Source organism: Equus przewalskii, chromosome 5 (assembly GCF_037783145.1).
Source record: "Equus przewalskii isolate Varuska chromosome 5, EquPr2, whole genome shotgun sequence".
NCBI lineage: Eukaryota > Metazoa > Chordata > Mammalia > Perissodactyla > Equidae > Equus > Equus przewalskii.
Window position 1 is genome coordinate 76,054,777 of NC_091835.1, and position 17,778 is coordinate 76,072,554.

General features: G+C 48.2%; 1 protein-coding gene across 5 annotated transcripts; it reads right to left on the minus strand.

Moving 5' to 3' along the window:
• Positions 1 to 71: 71 nt before the first annotated feature.
• B4GALNT1 (beta-1,4-N-acetyl-galactosaminyltransferase 1) lies at positions 72 to 7,243 on the minus strand. 5 transcript variants are annotated; one of them, XM_070621901.1, is made up of 13 exons: positions 6,826 to 7,112; positions 6,519 to 6,612; positions 6,306 to 6,360; positions 5,679 to 5,897; positions 4,966 to 5,130; positions 4,731 to 4,837; positions 4,241 to 4,281; positions 3,914 to 4,094; positions 2,818 to 2,925; positions 2,500 to 2,690; positions 1,881 to 2,021; positions 1,349 to 1,589; positions 72 to 792 (listed from the first exon to the last, which is right to left on the minus strand). In XM_070621901.1, exons 4-13 carry the CDS (start codon positions 5,894 to 5,896, stop codon positions 575 to 577), a joined length of 1,611 nt encoding a protein of 536 aa, XP_070478002.1. In that variant the 5' UTR covers position 5,897; positions 6,306 to 6,360; positions 6,519 to 6,612; positions 6,826 to 7,112; the 3' UTR covers positions 72 to 574. The 5 variants fall into 5 exon arrangements, with proteins under 5 accessions (XP_070478002.1, XP_070478004.1, XP_070477999.1 ...); XM_070621903.1 differs by having other exon boundaries at positions 7,017 to 7,103; XM_070621898.1 differs by lacking the exon at positions 6,306 to 6,360 and having other exon boundaries at positions 7,017 to 7,243.
• Positions 7,244 to 17,778: the final 10,535 nt, after the last annotated feature.

The window sequence follows — 17,778 nt, forward strand, 5'->3', positions numbered from 1 at the left end:
TGCGCGGCTGTGCATGGACCCCTGGTGCGCCTTCCTCTATGCCCACAGCATTGCAGAGACACAACCAAAAATGGTTTTCACCCGTGTGTTCACAGCGCCCAGCCCAGCTCCGGAGTCACCAGTTCTCTCCATAGGGGTGGAGCTGGAGCATGTACAACACAGTCTTGGGGCCAGAGATGGGAGGCTGGGGGCACAGCCCTGGGAATACATGTTGGGGCTTTCCCCACCCCCTCAGTCCTAAGGAGATGAGAGGAGAGTGTTTCCATTTTAGGTTCTTAGAGTCCCCAAGGGCTCTTTGGCGCTTGGAAAGCACCTCCCCCCCAACTTCCTGCCCCTTTAGAAGTGGGTGGGAGGAGGACTTGGCACTGGCTGTGGGATGAGTTATGGCTCCATCACACCCCTGGGCACTCACAGAAAGGAGTGTCACCAGGACAAGCCCCTATTTGGGATCAAGTTCTGAAGGAGACTGGGGACGGTCAGTGGAGTGGTCACTGGGTGGTGGGGTTTGCCAGAATTTCCTGGCAGGGACAAGGAGGCAGGCCCAGCCTGACAATTGGAAGGCCCTGAGTGGCCGTCACTCTGTGGTCATGCACTGCAGCCGATGTTTGAAGAAGAGCAGGCGGTGTTTGGCCACCTGACTTTCGTCCAGTGATCCTGGGTAACGGTACCGGGCATAAGTCTCTGACCCAGAATCCCTTGACGTCCAAGGCAGCTTCAATTTCGATGCATGATCCACAACGACGTCTGAGCAGGAGCCCACTCGAAGGGAACCAAGCCCATCCAGGAAGAATTCTGGGGGTGGAGGAAAGGGGTACACAATGAAGGGTCTTGAGGGTGCAGAAGGCCAACCCCTAAGGGAGAACTGAGATTGGGGTATTGAGGGTGTGCGTGCAAAGAAGTCCATTTCTAAGGACCGTGGGCATATAAACGAACTCTTTACTCTTCTAACTATGGAGTCAACATACTTACCTTGTGCTTTGAAAACGGACCCCCCCCCCCCCCCACACACACACCCAGAAGTTCAATAAATGCTGAATGGGCTGCTCCGAGTGTGGTCTGGACAGAGGAAGCGGCTGGGACCAGGGTAGAGGTGGCGGTGTCAGTGGTGGGAAAGTTCAAGGCGGACCCAGCGGCTGTGCTGGGTGTGGAGGTTTCAGGGGAGTGCGGGCCGGAGGGTGGGAACTGTTCTAGGTGCCCCAGGTGGCAGCCTTGGCTGCGGGGGTGGGGGGTGGGGGGGTTGGGCGGGGGCGGGGAGTCCTGTGTGCCCTTGGCGCCTCGCTACCCCAGAGTCGCGCGGCGCCCCGGGGGTGGGCCCCTGCCAGGCCGGCCGGGAGGGGGCGCCACTCACCGAGGTGCGCCACGCGGCTGAGGCGCGGGTCGAAGCCGACCTCGCGCACCTTGTCCGTGCGCGCCAGGAAGAAGTTGACCACGCCATCGGTGACCACGCAGCCTGGGAAGCCGACGAGCTCGTGGTGGAAGCCGCGCCGTTGCCGGAGGCAGTTCCCGCGGCCTGGCGCGCCCGGCTCCACGCTCAGCAGCTGCCGGTAGGTGGTGGCGAAGCCCGAGATCTCGCGCACCGCGCCCCCAACCTGCGGGGAGTGGAGGATGGCGCCAGGCGGGGCGGGGCGGGGACGGGGCGGGGTGGGGGGCTCTGCTTCCGCCCGCCCCCCGCCCTCCGCCCCCCCCCGCCCCCCAGTCCCCAGCGGTTCCCCTGCTCCGACCCTTCCGCTCCACCCCTGCAGGCCCCAGGTGGTCCCCCAGGCTCCGCTTCGTCGTCCTCTCTCGGTCCCAGGGCCGGCCGCTCTCGGCTGGTCTCCCTGCAGCGGCCTGAACCTGCTAGAGGCCACCCTCCAGCCCTCCGCCCGCTGCCCCTGCCCTACCAGGTCCAGCGGCGTCCGCTCCAGCACGTCCACGAGCCTCTCCAGCCGCGTCCGCGCCGTGAAGACGAAGTCGTCGTCCACCCACAGCACATACTTGGTGGTTACTTGAGACACGGCCAGGTTCCGCCCTGCGAACCAGCCCTAGGGGAAAGGTATGTACGGTAAGGCTGTAGAGATAGGACATAACCCTCTGCCACCTTTCCTCCTCTCTCTTGACCTCTCTTAACAGCCTGTGCCCCTCTCTCCAAACTTTTGAGTGCTTACGAAGTCCGGGAGCTAGGTAAAAAGTGCAGTTTCCCACTGCCAGAGGTTCTGAGCCACTGTTCTGGGGCAGGCCAGGGTCTTGGGACGCAGTTAATTCATGTATGCACGCCTTCCTTCATCAGCTATTTATTGAGCAACCACTAGGTGCTAAGCGTCATTCTGAGGATGCATGGCTAATAAGACAGGCATGATTCCTGCTCCCACGGAGCTCACACTCCAGGAACCCTCCTGCTTAACAGGCAGCCCAGTGACTCTGGGGCAGGTGGTCCTGGAATCGCGGCTCCGGAGACTGCAGTCGAGGGGCGCCCCCTCCCGGTGCCCTCTGGTGCGCCGTTCAGCCTTACTGGCTGCACACCTTGCCAAAAGGCATGAGATAGTGCTCGATGTGGGGGCCGCTAACGCTCTCCGGCTTGTCGCTATCGTCGGCGATGACCACGGTGACCGTCGGGTAGAAGCGGCGGATGCTGGCGATGAGTGCCCGTAGCCGATTGTAACGAAGGAAGGTCTTCGTGGCAATGGTGACGAGAGCGCTGATGTTGTACTGGCCTGGGAGCCAGGGGCAGGGTTAGGTGAGACAAGGAGAGTGGGGAGTGAGGAGCAGGAAGACATCCTCCGGGGCCACCCTCTCCCAACTTGCTCCCCATCAGGGCTAGATCTATGTCCCTGTGCTCACCAGCGTCACCTCCCTGGGGTAGAGACCCAGGTGGGTACAGCCGAGGGTTGGGGGGGTGTCTTATGTGGATGGTGAAGGCAGCCTCATGTCCCTCGGTGGAGAACCGGACTGGGAAGAAAGGACATGAGGTGTGGCCCATAAGGCTGGAACAACATTCTCTTTTCAGTAACTCATTAAGTGCCTACTCTGTGTACCATCTTTCTAGGCCCTGGGGACAGGAATGTAAGGTTCTTACCCTTATGGAACCTACATTCTAATGGGTGGGAGAAAGACAATGAAATATTTAATTAAAAGCTAATGTTTATTGAGCATTAACTATGTGCCAGGCACTTTTTAAATTACCTTTAATACATGAGCTCATTTAATCCTCACAATGGCCCTATTAAGTGGATTCCTACTACAGAAAAAGAAGGCACAGAGAGGTTAAGTAACTTGTCCACATTCACACAACTATTATGCAACAAAGCCAAGATAGGAACTTAGTCAGTCTGGTAACAGGCTAAGTAAATAAGAAAACTCAGATACTGATAACTATTGAGTAAGACAAGTAACGTGATAGTGAAGAGGAGACATTTGAGCTAAGATCCAAATGACAAGAAGGAGCCAGCCATGCAAAAATCTGGGAGAGGAGCATTCCAGGCAGAGGAAACAGCATGTGCCAAGGCCCTGAGCAGGCGCGGGTTGGGTGCAGCACGCCTTGGAGAGAAGCAGGAGGGCTGTGTTAGCCCCTTTTGCTGGAGGAAAATGGGAGCTTTGGAGATAAAGCCCTTTGCCCTCTAATAAGTGGTGGGCTGAGAATAGAGCTTGAGTCTTCTGGCTTCTGGGGCAGGTCACTTCCTGCAGCCCCCATGGTTGGCCTGAAGAGGGGACACACCCAAGGCTCGGGTTTCCCTCTGGCGTGCTCCAGCCCAGATGAACAAAGGCCCCTTCTCTCCCTCCCTGGCCCTGCTGGCCTAGCTGAAATGCCCATTGTGTGGCTGGGCAGCTCTGGTCATTGCCCAAATGTCTCCCACACCCTCTGCCATTTGCCTGCGCCAGCCCTTCTGGGTTCTCTCTGTTCACCCAGCCTACCCCTACCTCCACCCAGGCCTCGAACCTGTGTCTGCTGTGTTTGCCTGGTAGCTTCGGCTGCTATAAGTGACCAGTTGCAGCTGCCGATTGAGTTGGTCCAGCCCTGGGCTGGCGAGGGTGAGATCTGGCCGCCCCTCTCCAGTGAGAGTCACTCCTGTCACTTCCCCTGCCACATCCCAGGTGCCCAAGGAGGCAGTCAGGTTCACCTGGGAGAGGGGAGTGGAGAGTGCAGGGTCAGGCCCCAGCCCCATTTCCTGTCTCCCTAGTTCCTCCATCCCTCCTTTGGCAGCCCTGTTTCCCTCCCAGCATCCTTGATGCCCACCCGGCCTCCCGCCCTCCTGTTTCTTCTCACCTGGTATACCTCCTGACCAGAAGCGGCCTGCAGGCTCAGCCCTGGGAGGAAGAGGGGGGGACCAGACAGCTCTGAATTCCTCCTCACTTTCTCTTCCCTCTTTCACCAAACAAATCACAGAACTTCTCACCCATCCCTCTTGTTGAGGCCACAGCAGAGTGCATTGTGGGACATAGCCTGGAGGAACTGATTTTTTTTTTTTTTACTCCTTCCCATCAAAGCCACTTGTGTGCCTTGCCCTACCTATCCACCTAACCTTTGGTCAGTCAGCAGAGAATAGATTCTCCTCCCCAAACCTCTCCAGTTACAGTCTTCTGCGATTCCTCAAGACCTTAGAGTCCCTTCTGTCCCCACCTCCCATCTCAAGAGCCCCCTTCTGATCTCAAGTGTCTCCCCCACCCATTCCAATCTTCCCTCATTCTTCTCCATCCATCCTCAGGCTCTGCCACCCCCACGGTGGCTTAGGTCACCCTAGGACCATTCTCCTCACCTGGCACCAAGATGCTCCTGAGGGGCTGGACCTCCACACCCTGCAGGGGGTATTGTAGGGGGGAGTTGGCAGGGGCTATGAGCAGTTGGTCAGCAGCGGACTGGCTCCTGGCAGTGGAGTTGGGGGGCACAGAGGAGGAGTCAGAGGGTGAGGGGCTCTCCCTCCTGCCACACCCACCCTCCAGGCCTCCCACTGCTCGCCCTCTGCAGAGTCATGTCCTCCTTTGTGCTGGTACCTTGAAAGGAACGCCTGGAACTCCTGCTCCCTCAAGGCAGAGGCAGCCCTCAGCTCCTCAGGGCCAAAGGCCTTGGTGAGGTCAATGGCTCGGACCTGCCTCTGGAAGGGGAGGTGAAGGCTCCCCACACTGGACTCACAACTACAGTTGTTCCCAGACAGCAGCCTGGAGCGGTGAGGAAGGTCATCAGAACCCAGCCGTACAACTCCATTCAGCCCACAAAACACTTACACAGCTCCCCCCACGTCTGCCCTTCCACCCTGCCCATCCATTATCTGTCCCCTTAAACACTGCTCTTCAAATAGTCCCCAGGAGGAGGGACCGCCGATGGTATGACCCATCCCCTAAATCTGGATTTTTACAGAGGTGTGGACTAGGGCCAGTTGCTAGGATTGCAGAGTTGCCTACCCACCATTCAGGACCCCACCTGGACTCTTTTCATGTGGACATCTCAGCACATCAGAAAATCTCTCAGGCCCTCCCGTGCCTGCACACCCTCCGCCTCTGCCCATCACCATGACCACGTTCAGGGAGAAGAGATTTCCCCCCCAGCCCAAGACTCAGTAGCCGCCTCCACGTCCCCTCCCCCTTCACCCCCCCCCCCCCAAACCATTCGGGAGAACCCAGGCACCAGAGCTCAGGAGTAGAGGAAACAAAAGCTCGCCTCGCCACCCCCCAGCGAGTGCGCTGCCGCAACCGCTCCTGGCACTCACCCCACCACTTGCTCCTTGATCCTGACCGGGATGTGGGCGTAGCGGGGCTCGGGGGCAAGGTCTGGGAGCTCTGGCCTGGGGGGGCCCTGCAGGGGCGTCCACAGTGCAAGAGGTGCTCGGAGGCCCGGCGCGTCCCGGGTGCTCGCGTACAGGAGCCCCAGCGAGGCGCAGGCGAGCAGCAGGACCAGCATACAGAGGGCCCGGCGGCCCAGCCGCATCCTGGGTGGGCGGTAGGGGTGGGAGGGTGAGAAGATGGGGAGCGGAGGCGTGGGCTGGGACCAAAGACCCCGGCCGTCCCGGAGGCTCCTGCCTGCTCCTCAGGGCGCTCTCCACATTTCGCGCGCTAGGATTTGCACAGCGAATCGTTCCCCCCGCCCCGGGCCCTCTCCCCTCACTCTCCCGGCCTCGGGTCTCCCGGCCTCCTTTCTTCTCGCCCTCTCCCGCATCTCGGTTTCCTCTCACGCCCGAGGCCCGGCATCTTGATGCCAAAGATCTTTGGATGCGGTGGTTTCGACGCGGCCGCGCGTAAGTAGAAGAGCACCGCTTTATTAGAGCGGCGCCCGTCCCCACGCCCGCCGCCCCCCACCTCGGCCCGCGCGTCCCCCCACCCCTAGGTCCCAGCATCACCTGGTCTCGAGGGTTGGGGGCGGGGGGAGCTGCAGAGAGCAGCTCCACACCTTGCCTGTCACGAAAAATGCAGAATCACGCCCACGTTATTGGGTACTCCTGGCGGAGGTGACCCGTGAGTGGCCTCGGGAGACTGTGCGGTGGACAGGGTGGACCGGCGAGCACGCCTCCTCCCGCCTCCAGCGCGGCCCCTCATCCCGCCCGGGCACTGACCTGTCTAACGCTCTAAGGCCGCCGCAAGATTTCGGTCCGGGCTGCGCCAGGCTCTCAGCCCCGGCCTGGGTGTCCTCATGGGGCTGGAGGCGGCCTGATGGGGCAGCCGGGAGTGAGCCGGAGAGTGTGGGGGTCCGCCTGCCTCCCGAGCGCGCCCGACCCCTCCCGCCTTCGGGCTCTCTGGGCTTTGTAGACCGCGGCGTGGGGTAGTTCTTGGCGTTTCCAGCGGGGGTGGTGAGCTGAGTTGAGAAACGGGAACCCCAGCCCTGGAACAAAGCCCGGGCTCCCGGCACCCTGTCCCACTTGCCGGGCGGGGAGGGCTCAGGCCGCCACCCGGCTCTTAGATCGCGGCGCCGCGCGGCTCGACTCCCGGGCTCTTTGCGGCGGAGGCTCCGGCTACGCGCAAGGAATGCGGGCGCCCGGGCGCCTTCTGGTGGGCGCCGAGGACATTGCGGGGGCGCCAAGCCGCTCCCGGAGAGGGTCCTTCCCCCTACCCACCCAGCCGTTTGCCTCCGAATCCTCGCATCGCAACCGCCAGCCCGAATCCAGTCACTCTATTCCCTGTTCGTTCGGAGCCTCGGTCTCAGAGAGACTGCAGGCAAGGGTAGGTAACAAGCGTTTTGGAGGAGGAGGGCGGGGGCGCCCTGTAACCCCATTTTAAGGAAGATTTGGGTAGTTAGGGTGAGATAAAGGAAACCAGACTAGATCCTGGAAATAATGACTCTGCCTGGTTAAGAGAGACAGATTCTCAGCATCCCTCCTATCCTCACCCCCCGCCCCCCAACTACCTAACAAACACTCGAGAGATACACACTCAGCGATTCAAGGGCCTATTTTCCGTAACTGCTCCTTGTTGCAGACTTGCAGGAGGAAGGAAACCCCAAACAGTGGCTAGACTGGCTGTCGTTCTGCCTGCTAGCCTTAGACCCGTAGCTCGCCTTCCTTTCAGCCAGATTCCTGACACTGGCCAAAGTCCTGTGGTTCCATGGTTCTAATAAAAGATATATCAAGATTTAATAGAAAAACAGATATAATAAGAAATGTAGAACATAATGAAAACATGGGTGTGAAGGAAGCCTAGGTTATTGAATGAATTGTATACAAATGTCATAAAACGAAATTCGATTGAGTAAATCTTAAAGATCTTATTGGCTTTATTCAATCATTCATGAATCAGGCAGCATCTCATCTAGCACACAGAGAGGAACTCCAAGGGGCTGTAGAAAATGAAAGACTTTTATAGGCAGAAGGGAGTGGAGACAAAGAAGTTATACTAGCAAAAAGCAGATTGGTTGTGGCAAGGTCACTTTCCTTTAGGGGATGGCAGGGGTCTGTGTGGCAGATGACCTGACCTGTGCTGACCGGGTAATTCCTGATTGACTGAAGATTCCATTTCTGGGAGAGCTCGAAACTGTGTGAAGTTAGGTGTGAAGTCTCAGTTTGGTGAAGTGGGCTTAGCACAAGTGATTGTACTTTGGGCCTGTTGTCTTTTTTATTTTATTTTTTTAATAGTTTTCCCCTTTTGATCAGACTCTCGGCTTAACTGAGAGAGATGATCAAAATTTAGGGCATTAGCGCCCCTCCTACCTACCACTCTAGGGTTCTCGCAGTTTTTGCTGAACCTCTATGTGGTATTTACAGGTCACCACTTCGGGTTCACATTTTTTAAGTCACTTCTTCTCTGATGTTCCAGCTTTAGGGACATCATTTGCTTGGTGGTTAGTGGCTGCGAACATGCGTTTAAAGGACTAGTATGATTATTATATGAAGGATATTTCCCAATGTTTGGAGTGCACTTTGGAACCATGGTCCCTGGACCCAAACCAATCAAAATCAAATTAGTCAAAGAAAGACCTCCATTAAAGGAGTCACTTTCTTAAGCCCAGTGGCTTGTTCAGCGATCTTATGGAGCTGAGTTTCAACTTCCCAGAAGTGTTAATCCAGGTGCAGCAAGTGGTATTGGCCACAGCACAGACCCCTCCTTGCTCAGCTAAGAGATAATGAAGGGCTATCATATTAAGAACAATTTTGGCTGGAGAGTGAGAGGTTCCTGATCATAGCCTCATTTGCACTTACTCCTGGCCAGGGGAGCAGTGATCTACCAAAGGAAGCGAATTTTGAATCGTGGATACGTCTTGGTAATTCTCATTTGAGTCTGTGGCTCAGGACTAGAAAGGTGACAGACATGGAGGCCAGTAAAATGTAAGGGTCTGTAGACCACACAGGCAGTTTTATTCTGGCTACCCTTGCCTTGTGTCTTTATCTTTGTACAGAACCTGGACACGAGGTTCCCCGGGTTTGGTGTTGTTAAGTAGAGACAGGGAAACCCCCAGGGTTAGGGAGTCTGACACAATGGAGAGGGGGCTGAATTTGTTTTAGAGAAACTGAGGCACTAGAAATCACTAGCACTGTGGCAAATCCAACAGTCATTTGGAAGTTAGATTACTTCCCTCCCCCACCCTTTGCAATGGCCTGAGAGACGGTGATGGCATTATCTTTCCAGGCCAATTCTAGAGTAAGGGAAAAAAAGAGACTAAAGAAGGGTTTCATGTTTAGTTGAGGTCTTGATCTGGCGTCTTGGGTGGAAGCAGTCTTCCTTGGCGTCAGCTATTTCTCCTCCTAGTTTCTCCAGATTTCTCCAGCATTTGTACAGGACCAAATGTCAGGTGGGACCTTCTTCAGTTGTGAAATATGCACCCAAGGTTCAACACCTTGTAATTTGGCAGTGATGTCAGTGATAAAGAGTTTCTGGTAGTTCCTTTCCAGGAGTCTCACTTTTGTAAGAGCGTCAGAGTAAAACAATAACTGTAAGTGACAGAAGAGTTAAAAATGCCCATGACTGAAGATCTGATGAGAATTCAATATAATTGAATTGACAAGGAAATTTGGTTATTTCTGTGACACACATTTTAAGATAATAACTGGAATTATGACTGATAACGTTATACCAGGACGTAACAGATTCTCGGGAATTTCATACAATTGCTGGAACACTAATATACCTATACAAATACAACATAGAGAAGGCTTAGTATTACTTCTGATTTGACAATACTTCTCATGTAATTTAACATGTCAAATAAGCCTAAGTAGTTTAACATCTCTGATTTTATAAGGAGAGAGAACACTTCATTTGAAATGTTCCAGGGGCCGGCCCCTTGGCCAACTGGTTAAGTTCACAAGCTCCGCTGCGGCAGCCCAGGGTTTTGCCGGTTTGGATCCTGGGCGCGGACATGGCACTGCTCATCAGGCCATGCTGAGGCAGCGTCCCACATGCCACAACTAGAAGGACCTTCAACTAAAAATGTGCAACTATATACCGGGGGGCTTTGGGGAGAAAAAGGAAAAATAAAATCTTTAAAAAAAAAAAACCAAAAGAAATGTTCTAGGGCCCTTTGGAAAATCCCAAAGTTAGTTCAAGGTCAAAAAGATTAGATTTTGATTTTGAGAAGTTTGTCAAAAATATCAACAAGATTTTAAAACATTTGATTAGATAGGATCATAGGTCACTGTGAAGCAATACTTAGTTATCTATTTAACCAAAATGACGATAAAGACTTCCATGCAAATACAGAAAGTTACATAGTTGAAAAGAAACCCATAGTTCTTTTAATAGAGAAGACAATTTTCCTAAGAAATCAAAGATCTAATAAAGACAAAATGAAGTACAGGAAATTATTTTAGTAAGATACAAAATCTTTGCTGTCTAGGCAGATTACTTAAAAGGAAAAGAAATTTTCATAATCTGTTACCAAAAAGACCAATGGGGCTGGCCCCAAGGTGTAGTGGTTAAGTTTGGCATGCTCTGTTTTGATGGGTTTGGATCCTGGGCGTGGACCTATACCATTTGTTAGCCATGTGTGGTGGTGACTCACATATAAAGTGGAGAAAGATTAGCATAGATGTTAGCTCAGGGCTAATCTTCCTTGGCAAAAAAAAAAAAAAAAAAAAAAAAAAGACCAGAAGTCCAAGAAAACTCAGTCCTTTTAACAGAGAGAAAACTGAATTCCAATTTTGTGCCAGTATACTTTTGATATTAAAACTCATTTTTTTATACTTAAGTAAATTCATTCTAGTCTTAGCCAACTTGGCCATGCATAAAATTCTCTTCCCAAATTCCTTTATCCACAAACTTTCTAAAACTTTCCTTTTTACATTCAGATTTTGTCCTCTGTTTTCCTCTTTCCCATTCTGAAATGACTAGCCTCATTTTAGGAAAAAATTTTTTATTTTTTCCCTCAACGAAAATGCATCCTCATTTCTCATACCTTCTTTTACCAAAAGCACACATCCTACTTTCCTCACATACAGAGATATTTTCTTTATGATTTGTGGTAGGCTTAATTACATATATTAGCATTCCTAACTCTTAAAAATCTTAATTTCTAGTGAAAATTAAGAAGTAAACAATAGGGGCTGGCCCCGTGGCCAAGTGGTTGGGTTTGCACACCCTGCTTCCAGGGCCCAGGGCTTTGCAGGTTCGGATCCTGGAAGTGGACATGGCACCAGTTGTCAAGCCATGCTGAGGCGGCGTCCCACATGCCACAACTAGAAGGACCCAGAACTAAAAATATACAACTATGTACCAGGGGGCTTTTGGGAGAAAAAGGAAAAATAAAATCTTAAAGAAAAAAGAAGTAAACAATTGTTAATTGTCTTTTCTATTAGCATTCTGTGGCTTGGCAAGACTTATTAATACATATTATAATTTCTAGAGGTATATTGTTTTTCATAGTAAATTTTTTAATGTGGCATGAAACATGCTTGCTAATAGACCCAGATATCTTCAGTTTCTGAGTAATAAGAAGACAAAAGTAGATAAACCTGTGTTCAGTAATATCTCAATATTCTATTTTATTTAGAAGTGATCTAGATATTTAATGACTATCCATCATTTAATTTAACTTAGAAAATGCTAAGGTTTCAAGTTACCAAAACAATTTGAGGAAACCATTTAAGTAGACATACCATAAAATATAATTATTGCCAAAAAGTTCACCCAAAAACTCTTGTCCTGCTTACATCTTTCTAAATCACTTGTTCTCAAAATTATGTTTAGATTACTCATGAAAATTTCATCATACCAGTTTATTTTTCTTGCTGACAAATTTTGTAACAGAGATAATGTGAACTAATTTGACTAGTAAACCCCTGTAGAAGTCATGTAAATGCTTGTTTGTTTTTAAGCCAATTAAATAGAGTTCTTTTACAAATTAACTTTAACAATACCATCTGTGTGTAGAAAAATATCACACGTCTACAACATACATATATAGACACATATAAACGTATAGAGAGGCACAAGCAGAGACCTTATAGCTTCTGGTCTGAAATTTTAGCCATGAATTATGTACAATAATACAAAACTCGCTAGTTATAAAAAAGGTTGGATCCAAACTCTGTTTGTGGCAGATGGGATAAGTTAAATTTACCTGCTCAGATGGCTAAAGCTTTTTACCAATATTTGTGGAGAAGACACTTAAGATTTTTTTAATTCACCCCATTTCCAAAATAGCCTTTCCTGCTCTTTTTTTTTTCCTTCTGATGAGCATTATCTCCCTGAAGTTTGCCCTTATAAGAGATTGCCTAGATAAGAGTTCCTGAAGAAGACCAGGTAGAATATTTACATCTGAATGGCACAGAAAAAGAAGGCAAGTTCTTCCCAGATGGACTCATTTCCTAATGCCAGAATTTTTACAGTGCCTACAGGCCTTTTGAGATAAATAAGGGAGGTTTTGGGATTGGCAGAAAGAATAGGTGGAGTTTGAGTTGTTTCTAGAGTTGCATTTCTGGTTTTGCAATGATATGTAAGGTAAGGGCAGGTGCTTCTAATTCCTCAAAGAAATGGGTTGCAGCCTAAATGGTATCAAGGGGCTGATCCACCTATCTAACCACGTTATCTTCAATTTGCTTTTTTATGTCAGGGAGAGGATTTCCAACTAAGATGGAAATCAGAAGATTTCTATGTTCTGGACTTAGAGCTGTTTGTCTTTGGAATGTTTTAGTAAATCCTTCTACAAAGGTTTCAGAAGGTTTTTCTTTCCTTCTGGATAGATGATTTTATTTTAGGTTGGAGGAGAAAGCCTAAAAAAAATTTCTTTTTTCTTTTCTTTTTTTTTTTAAGATTGGCACCTGTGCTAACAACTGTTGCCAATGTTTTTTATTTTTTTTTTCTGCTTTATCTCCCCAAATCCCCCCGGTACATAGTTGTATATCTTAGTTGCAGGTCCTTCTAGTTGTGGCATGTGGGATGCTGCCTCAACGTGGCCTGACGAGTGGTGCCATGTCTGCACCCAGGATCCAAACCAGCGAAACCCCGGGCCACTGCAGCAGAGCGCACGAACTTAACCACTTAGCCACGGGGCCTGCCCTAAAAAAAATTTCTGTCAGGCTCTGAATGTCAGCTTCCAATTTGGCCAACTTCTGACCATAGCAAATATCTTGTCAGGTTTTAGCTGGGACGAACAGTAAATATTTCTGGCACTATTGAACAACTCCCCTTGGATGTAAGACAGGTCCCCAAAGAGGGTGCGAAGGATACTACCTCCCCAAGATCCAAAATCACTCCCAAAAATAGGCAAAAGAAAAGAAGGCTGACAATTCCCCTGAGGGCTGGCAATAGACCTTAGCTGTAAATGGAGTTCAACTTACATTTCTGTCCAGCCATATCTGGCTGCAAATGGGGTGCAGCCCACATTTCTGTCTGGCTGTATTTTTGGGCCCCCAACCTGATGATGGAGTTACTTGAATACACAAGAACCAACAACCTGCATGTCCCAGGCAGGCAGAAAGCCAAGTCAAGTTCTTAGGACACAAAACAGGTAAGAAGTCAAAAGTTATCCCTGTGAGAGGAAGGATCAATAATCAGTGAGTCTGAATTTGGAAAGGAAGGGACGGTGTGAAATTTTGTTTTCCTCTCTTGACTGGGCACTACAGGTAGAGATTTGGCAGAGCTGACTCTGGTAACAATTCTCACCCTTTGCTGGCTTCTGCCAGTTTTTCCAGGATCCCCTCATCAGGCTCCAGTATCTACCAGAATTTGGCAAGGTTTTCTATTAATTTTAACTTAAGTTTCCCTTTGGCTGTTTAAGGGAATAGCAGAAGTTTACCAGAAAATCTCTCAGAGTCCCATCAACTCTGGAAAGGGCCCATATGGGAGACCTCCTTCAAAGGTAGATATGGGGGGATTCAAGTTGGTGTTGAAGGATTTGCACAAGACATTTGAGGACAATCTTTTTTCCCAGTGTCTCAGCTGATCAAAAATGAGACATCGATTTCTGGGCAGTGTTTTGATGATGGATCCCTAGGATGGTGCAAGGGGGGAGGCCCAGGTGTTATTCAGGTTTCTGGCCTTGGAGCTGTTCCAGCTGTAAGGCTAATAGTTCGGCAGACCTTTATTTGTGGTCTTGTTCCAAAGTCCTTTCAAAGTGCTCAGCTACGATCACAAGTTTGATCATATCAGTGGCCTCTCATGCTGTTTTCTGCCTTTTTATCAATCCACTAATTTCATTTGCAAATAGGGCAGATGGAGCAGGTTGGGTGACATCATTTACTGTATGAAGCCCAGAATGCCATGGGAAGAGAGCTTCCAGAAGGGCTTTAAAGTCTGACACAGATTCATCTTTCTCTTGTTTGCACATTTGAATAATAGAGCAGTCAGTAGGAGCAGGGAAAACTCTAGGAACGGCTTTTAAAAGATCGGTTGCTATTTTGTGAGCTTTTTCTGGTCCATCAGGTGACCATGTTGAAGATCAAGGATCTCGAATATCATCCTCTGAGTTATGCCATTCTGCTTTCTGCATCCATTTTTGGGCTTTACCAGGTCTTACCAACGTGTATACAAGCTGATAAAGATCTGGCAGCTGGGGGTCATAGGCCCCAATAAAGATTGTAAATTCTTCAGAAAATTTTTGTGGTTCCTCTCTGGGCTTAAGAAATTCTCTAACTATGGCTCTTAGTTCGGTCTTTGACCAAGGAGTGAAAGATACCTGAAGAGGATTGCCTGCAGCCTCGGACAGTTTTATTTCAAGAGGCAACTGTTTAATAGTCTTTGCAGAGTGGAAAGGCAATTCAGATAGAGAATTAGTAAGACATGAGTGCTCAGGTAAAGGAGGATAGAGGGGAGTCACATTAGTCTTATTGTCTTTTTGTTTTAGGTACCTCTTGTGTCTTTAATTTTTTATTAGCCTTTTGCAATGAATCTTTCAATGAAGCTATTTTGGGATCTTGAAGACTTTTGGAAGCTTCTGCACACCAATTAAAATAGGTATCCCATTCTTTGTTTGATTCCAGAAGCTTTGTTTTCAAGAGCACTTCTTTAAATCAACAGCTTCATTTAATTGGAACATTGTTCATACTGGCCATTGTAATTCTAGGTTGTCTTTAGTAAGATTTTGCCATTTTTGTAGACATCTAAAGTGTCCAGGACCACAGTTCTTAGACATAAAATAAGCAGATATGCTGGAGAGTGGTGCCTTCTACTCTTTGGAACTCAAGGATCCCATTTCTTTAGCTAAGCCTTGGGTCTCTCAGAGCCAAAGTAATATCTAAGAGGGATGTGCCTCTGAGTTGGGGATTGTGTGATGTTTTACAGTGTACCTCATTCATGGATTTTTCTTGAGGTGTTTGGGTGACCTAGTGTCAATCTAACCCATTACGTGACCAAGTTATACTAATACAGGAGTCTTGGAGTTAAGTGGTTAGCACTGTAACAGCTTTTATGTGCTTGACTCATGCCCAACAATTTTGTGGCTTTTGGCTTCCGAAATTCCCATTAGCGAAAGCCTTTGCCTCATGTGCACGTTAACACACCAGGAGTAATCAAAGAGATGTTACTGCAGACTGGCCAAGAGAAGACCTTGTGTGCACCACCAGCGATTTCTAACATGGAACTGGGGACTGGGGAAAGGACTGAACCCAAACAGATGGAGGCTGTGGACTGGGATTCCAGTCAAAGGGGAGAACTGCAGACTGAATTGAGGGCTAGGGGCTTGGATTCTGGGTGGAACCATCTGCCAGCTCAGGCTGACCTGCCCTGGATTGGAAAGCCAATTAGACTGGGAGCTCGGTGCAAAGATAGTGGAGCTCAGAATTGAGAGAACTTACCTAAGGCCCTCGGAAACAACGAGAAAGACAGAGAACTCAAAGGATTTGTGGATATCAGCACCTGTGTTTCTCATTGTCCCCAGAGCCACCAGAAGTTTCCTTCAGATCCCATCGCTGCCACCAAATCTGTTTAAAAACAAAATTCAACTGAGTAAATTTTAAAGATCTTATTGGCTTTATTCACCAATTCATAAATCGGGCAGAATCCCAACTAGCAGATAGAAAGGGGCTCCAAGGAGCTGTACAAAATGAAAGACTTCCATAGGCAGAAGGGAATGGGGACGAGGAAGTTATAATGGCAAAAAGTAGACTGATTGTGGTAAGGTCACTTTCCTTTAGGGGATGGCAGGGTCTATGTGACACATGACCTCACTAGTGCTGACCAGGCAATTCCTGATTGACTGGTTTAAGACTCCATTACTGGGAGAGCTTGAAACTGTAATAAACTGGGGCATTAAGTCTCAGTTTGGTGACATGGGCTTAGCACAAGCGACTCCATTTTGGTCCTGTTGGCTCTTTTGACACAAAGAAATGACTAATCAGCTAGGGAAAAAGTGGGATTCTCACTCTCTTTACAGTGAAATAAATTCCAGATCTATCAAATATTTTAATATTAAAAATGAAACTGTAAAAGAAGTAAAAGAAATCATGAAGTTTGTTTTATTTTTTTATAATCTTGGAGTGAGGAAGAGATCTCTAGGCAAGATATACAGGGAAATATTAATAAATTTGCCTATATAAAAGACTTGAATGAGGAAATTTCTATAAACAAACTTCAGAGAGAAATGACAAACTGTGAAAAAAATATTTGCAATGCATAAGATGAATAAAGGTCTATTTTCCTTAAGAGCTTTAAAACATTAATAAGAAAAAATGATCAACTACCCCCAAATGGGCAAAAATCATAATTAGGCAGTTGACAGAAAAAGAGAAAATGGCTTTTAAATAAGAGAAAGTATACTTGACCTTATTCACAATAAATGGAATGCAAACTGGAACAACAGTGAAATATTTTTATTACCAAAGGAGTGAAGGTCAAGAGTTTGCTAACACTGTGTGGTCAAGTACTTGGAGAAACAGCCACTGCCATTCTCATTGTTGTGAATGTGAATTGGTAGAACTTAGGAGAGCAATTGGCAAATCTATTAGCATTTAAAATGTTAATTATTTAAATTTTAAATATGAATAATTGGAAATTTTAAAGATATTATCAGTCAGACAACGGGACACTGGGTTAATCTATATCTACTGATACTGAGTGAGAACCAAAGTTGTTAAGAAAAGAGATAAGGTACAGAACAGCGTATATAGTTGGCTCCTGTGTGTGGGTTTTAGCTTCTGGGTTTGGCCAAAATCTAGAAATGAGGTGCTGCCATAACAAAACCTAAAAATGTGGGGATGGCTTTGGAACTGGGTCTTGGGCAGAAGCAGGAAGGAATCTGAGAGTGTTAGTGAAAGACCAAAGAATGTTGAACAGCATGTTCATAGAAGCCTGATGGCCTTTAAGGAGGCTGCTGATAAAGGGAAGTGAGGAAAGTAAAGAAACTGAAGGAGAGGGGGCCCTTGTTATATTTAGCAACACTGTCACTGATGGTGGGGTGGAAAGTAGAAACTGTGTCTCATGAACTGGGATCACGCTGAGGTGATTTCCAAGCAGAATGTTGAAGGTGCCATCTGGTTTCTTCTTGCCGATTATAGTAAAATATGAAAAGAGATAAGCTAAAGGAAGAATGTTAAAGAAAAAAAAAAAAAAAGGGATCATTGAGTTTGAAAGTTCCTAGCCTCTCCAAGGACCAATGATGCTAAAATCAAAAAGTAGCTTCAAGGCAAAGATCATATCTAGGACACTCCCAAGGAAACATGATCTGAAAAATGAAGCCAAGCACATGAACACAAATCTTTTGTTAAAAAGATCTGAAGTGGCATCTCAGAGAATGGTTCAGTCTAACAATAGCACTTCTAAGAAAGTCCTCAGCAGTCTAAGCAGAAGACCAAAGTAGAGAAGGGCTTATCTCAATGACATTTGTGGCTATGGCTTCCTTTTAATGTAGTTAACTCCAATAAGATTCATAGAAGACCCATAAAGATTTTAGGAGAACTGTATTTGCAGAATTTTATTGGTGGTACAATAATTCTCTTTATCATTTTGGTAGAA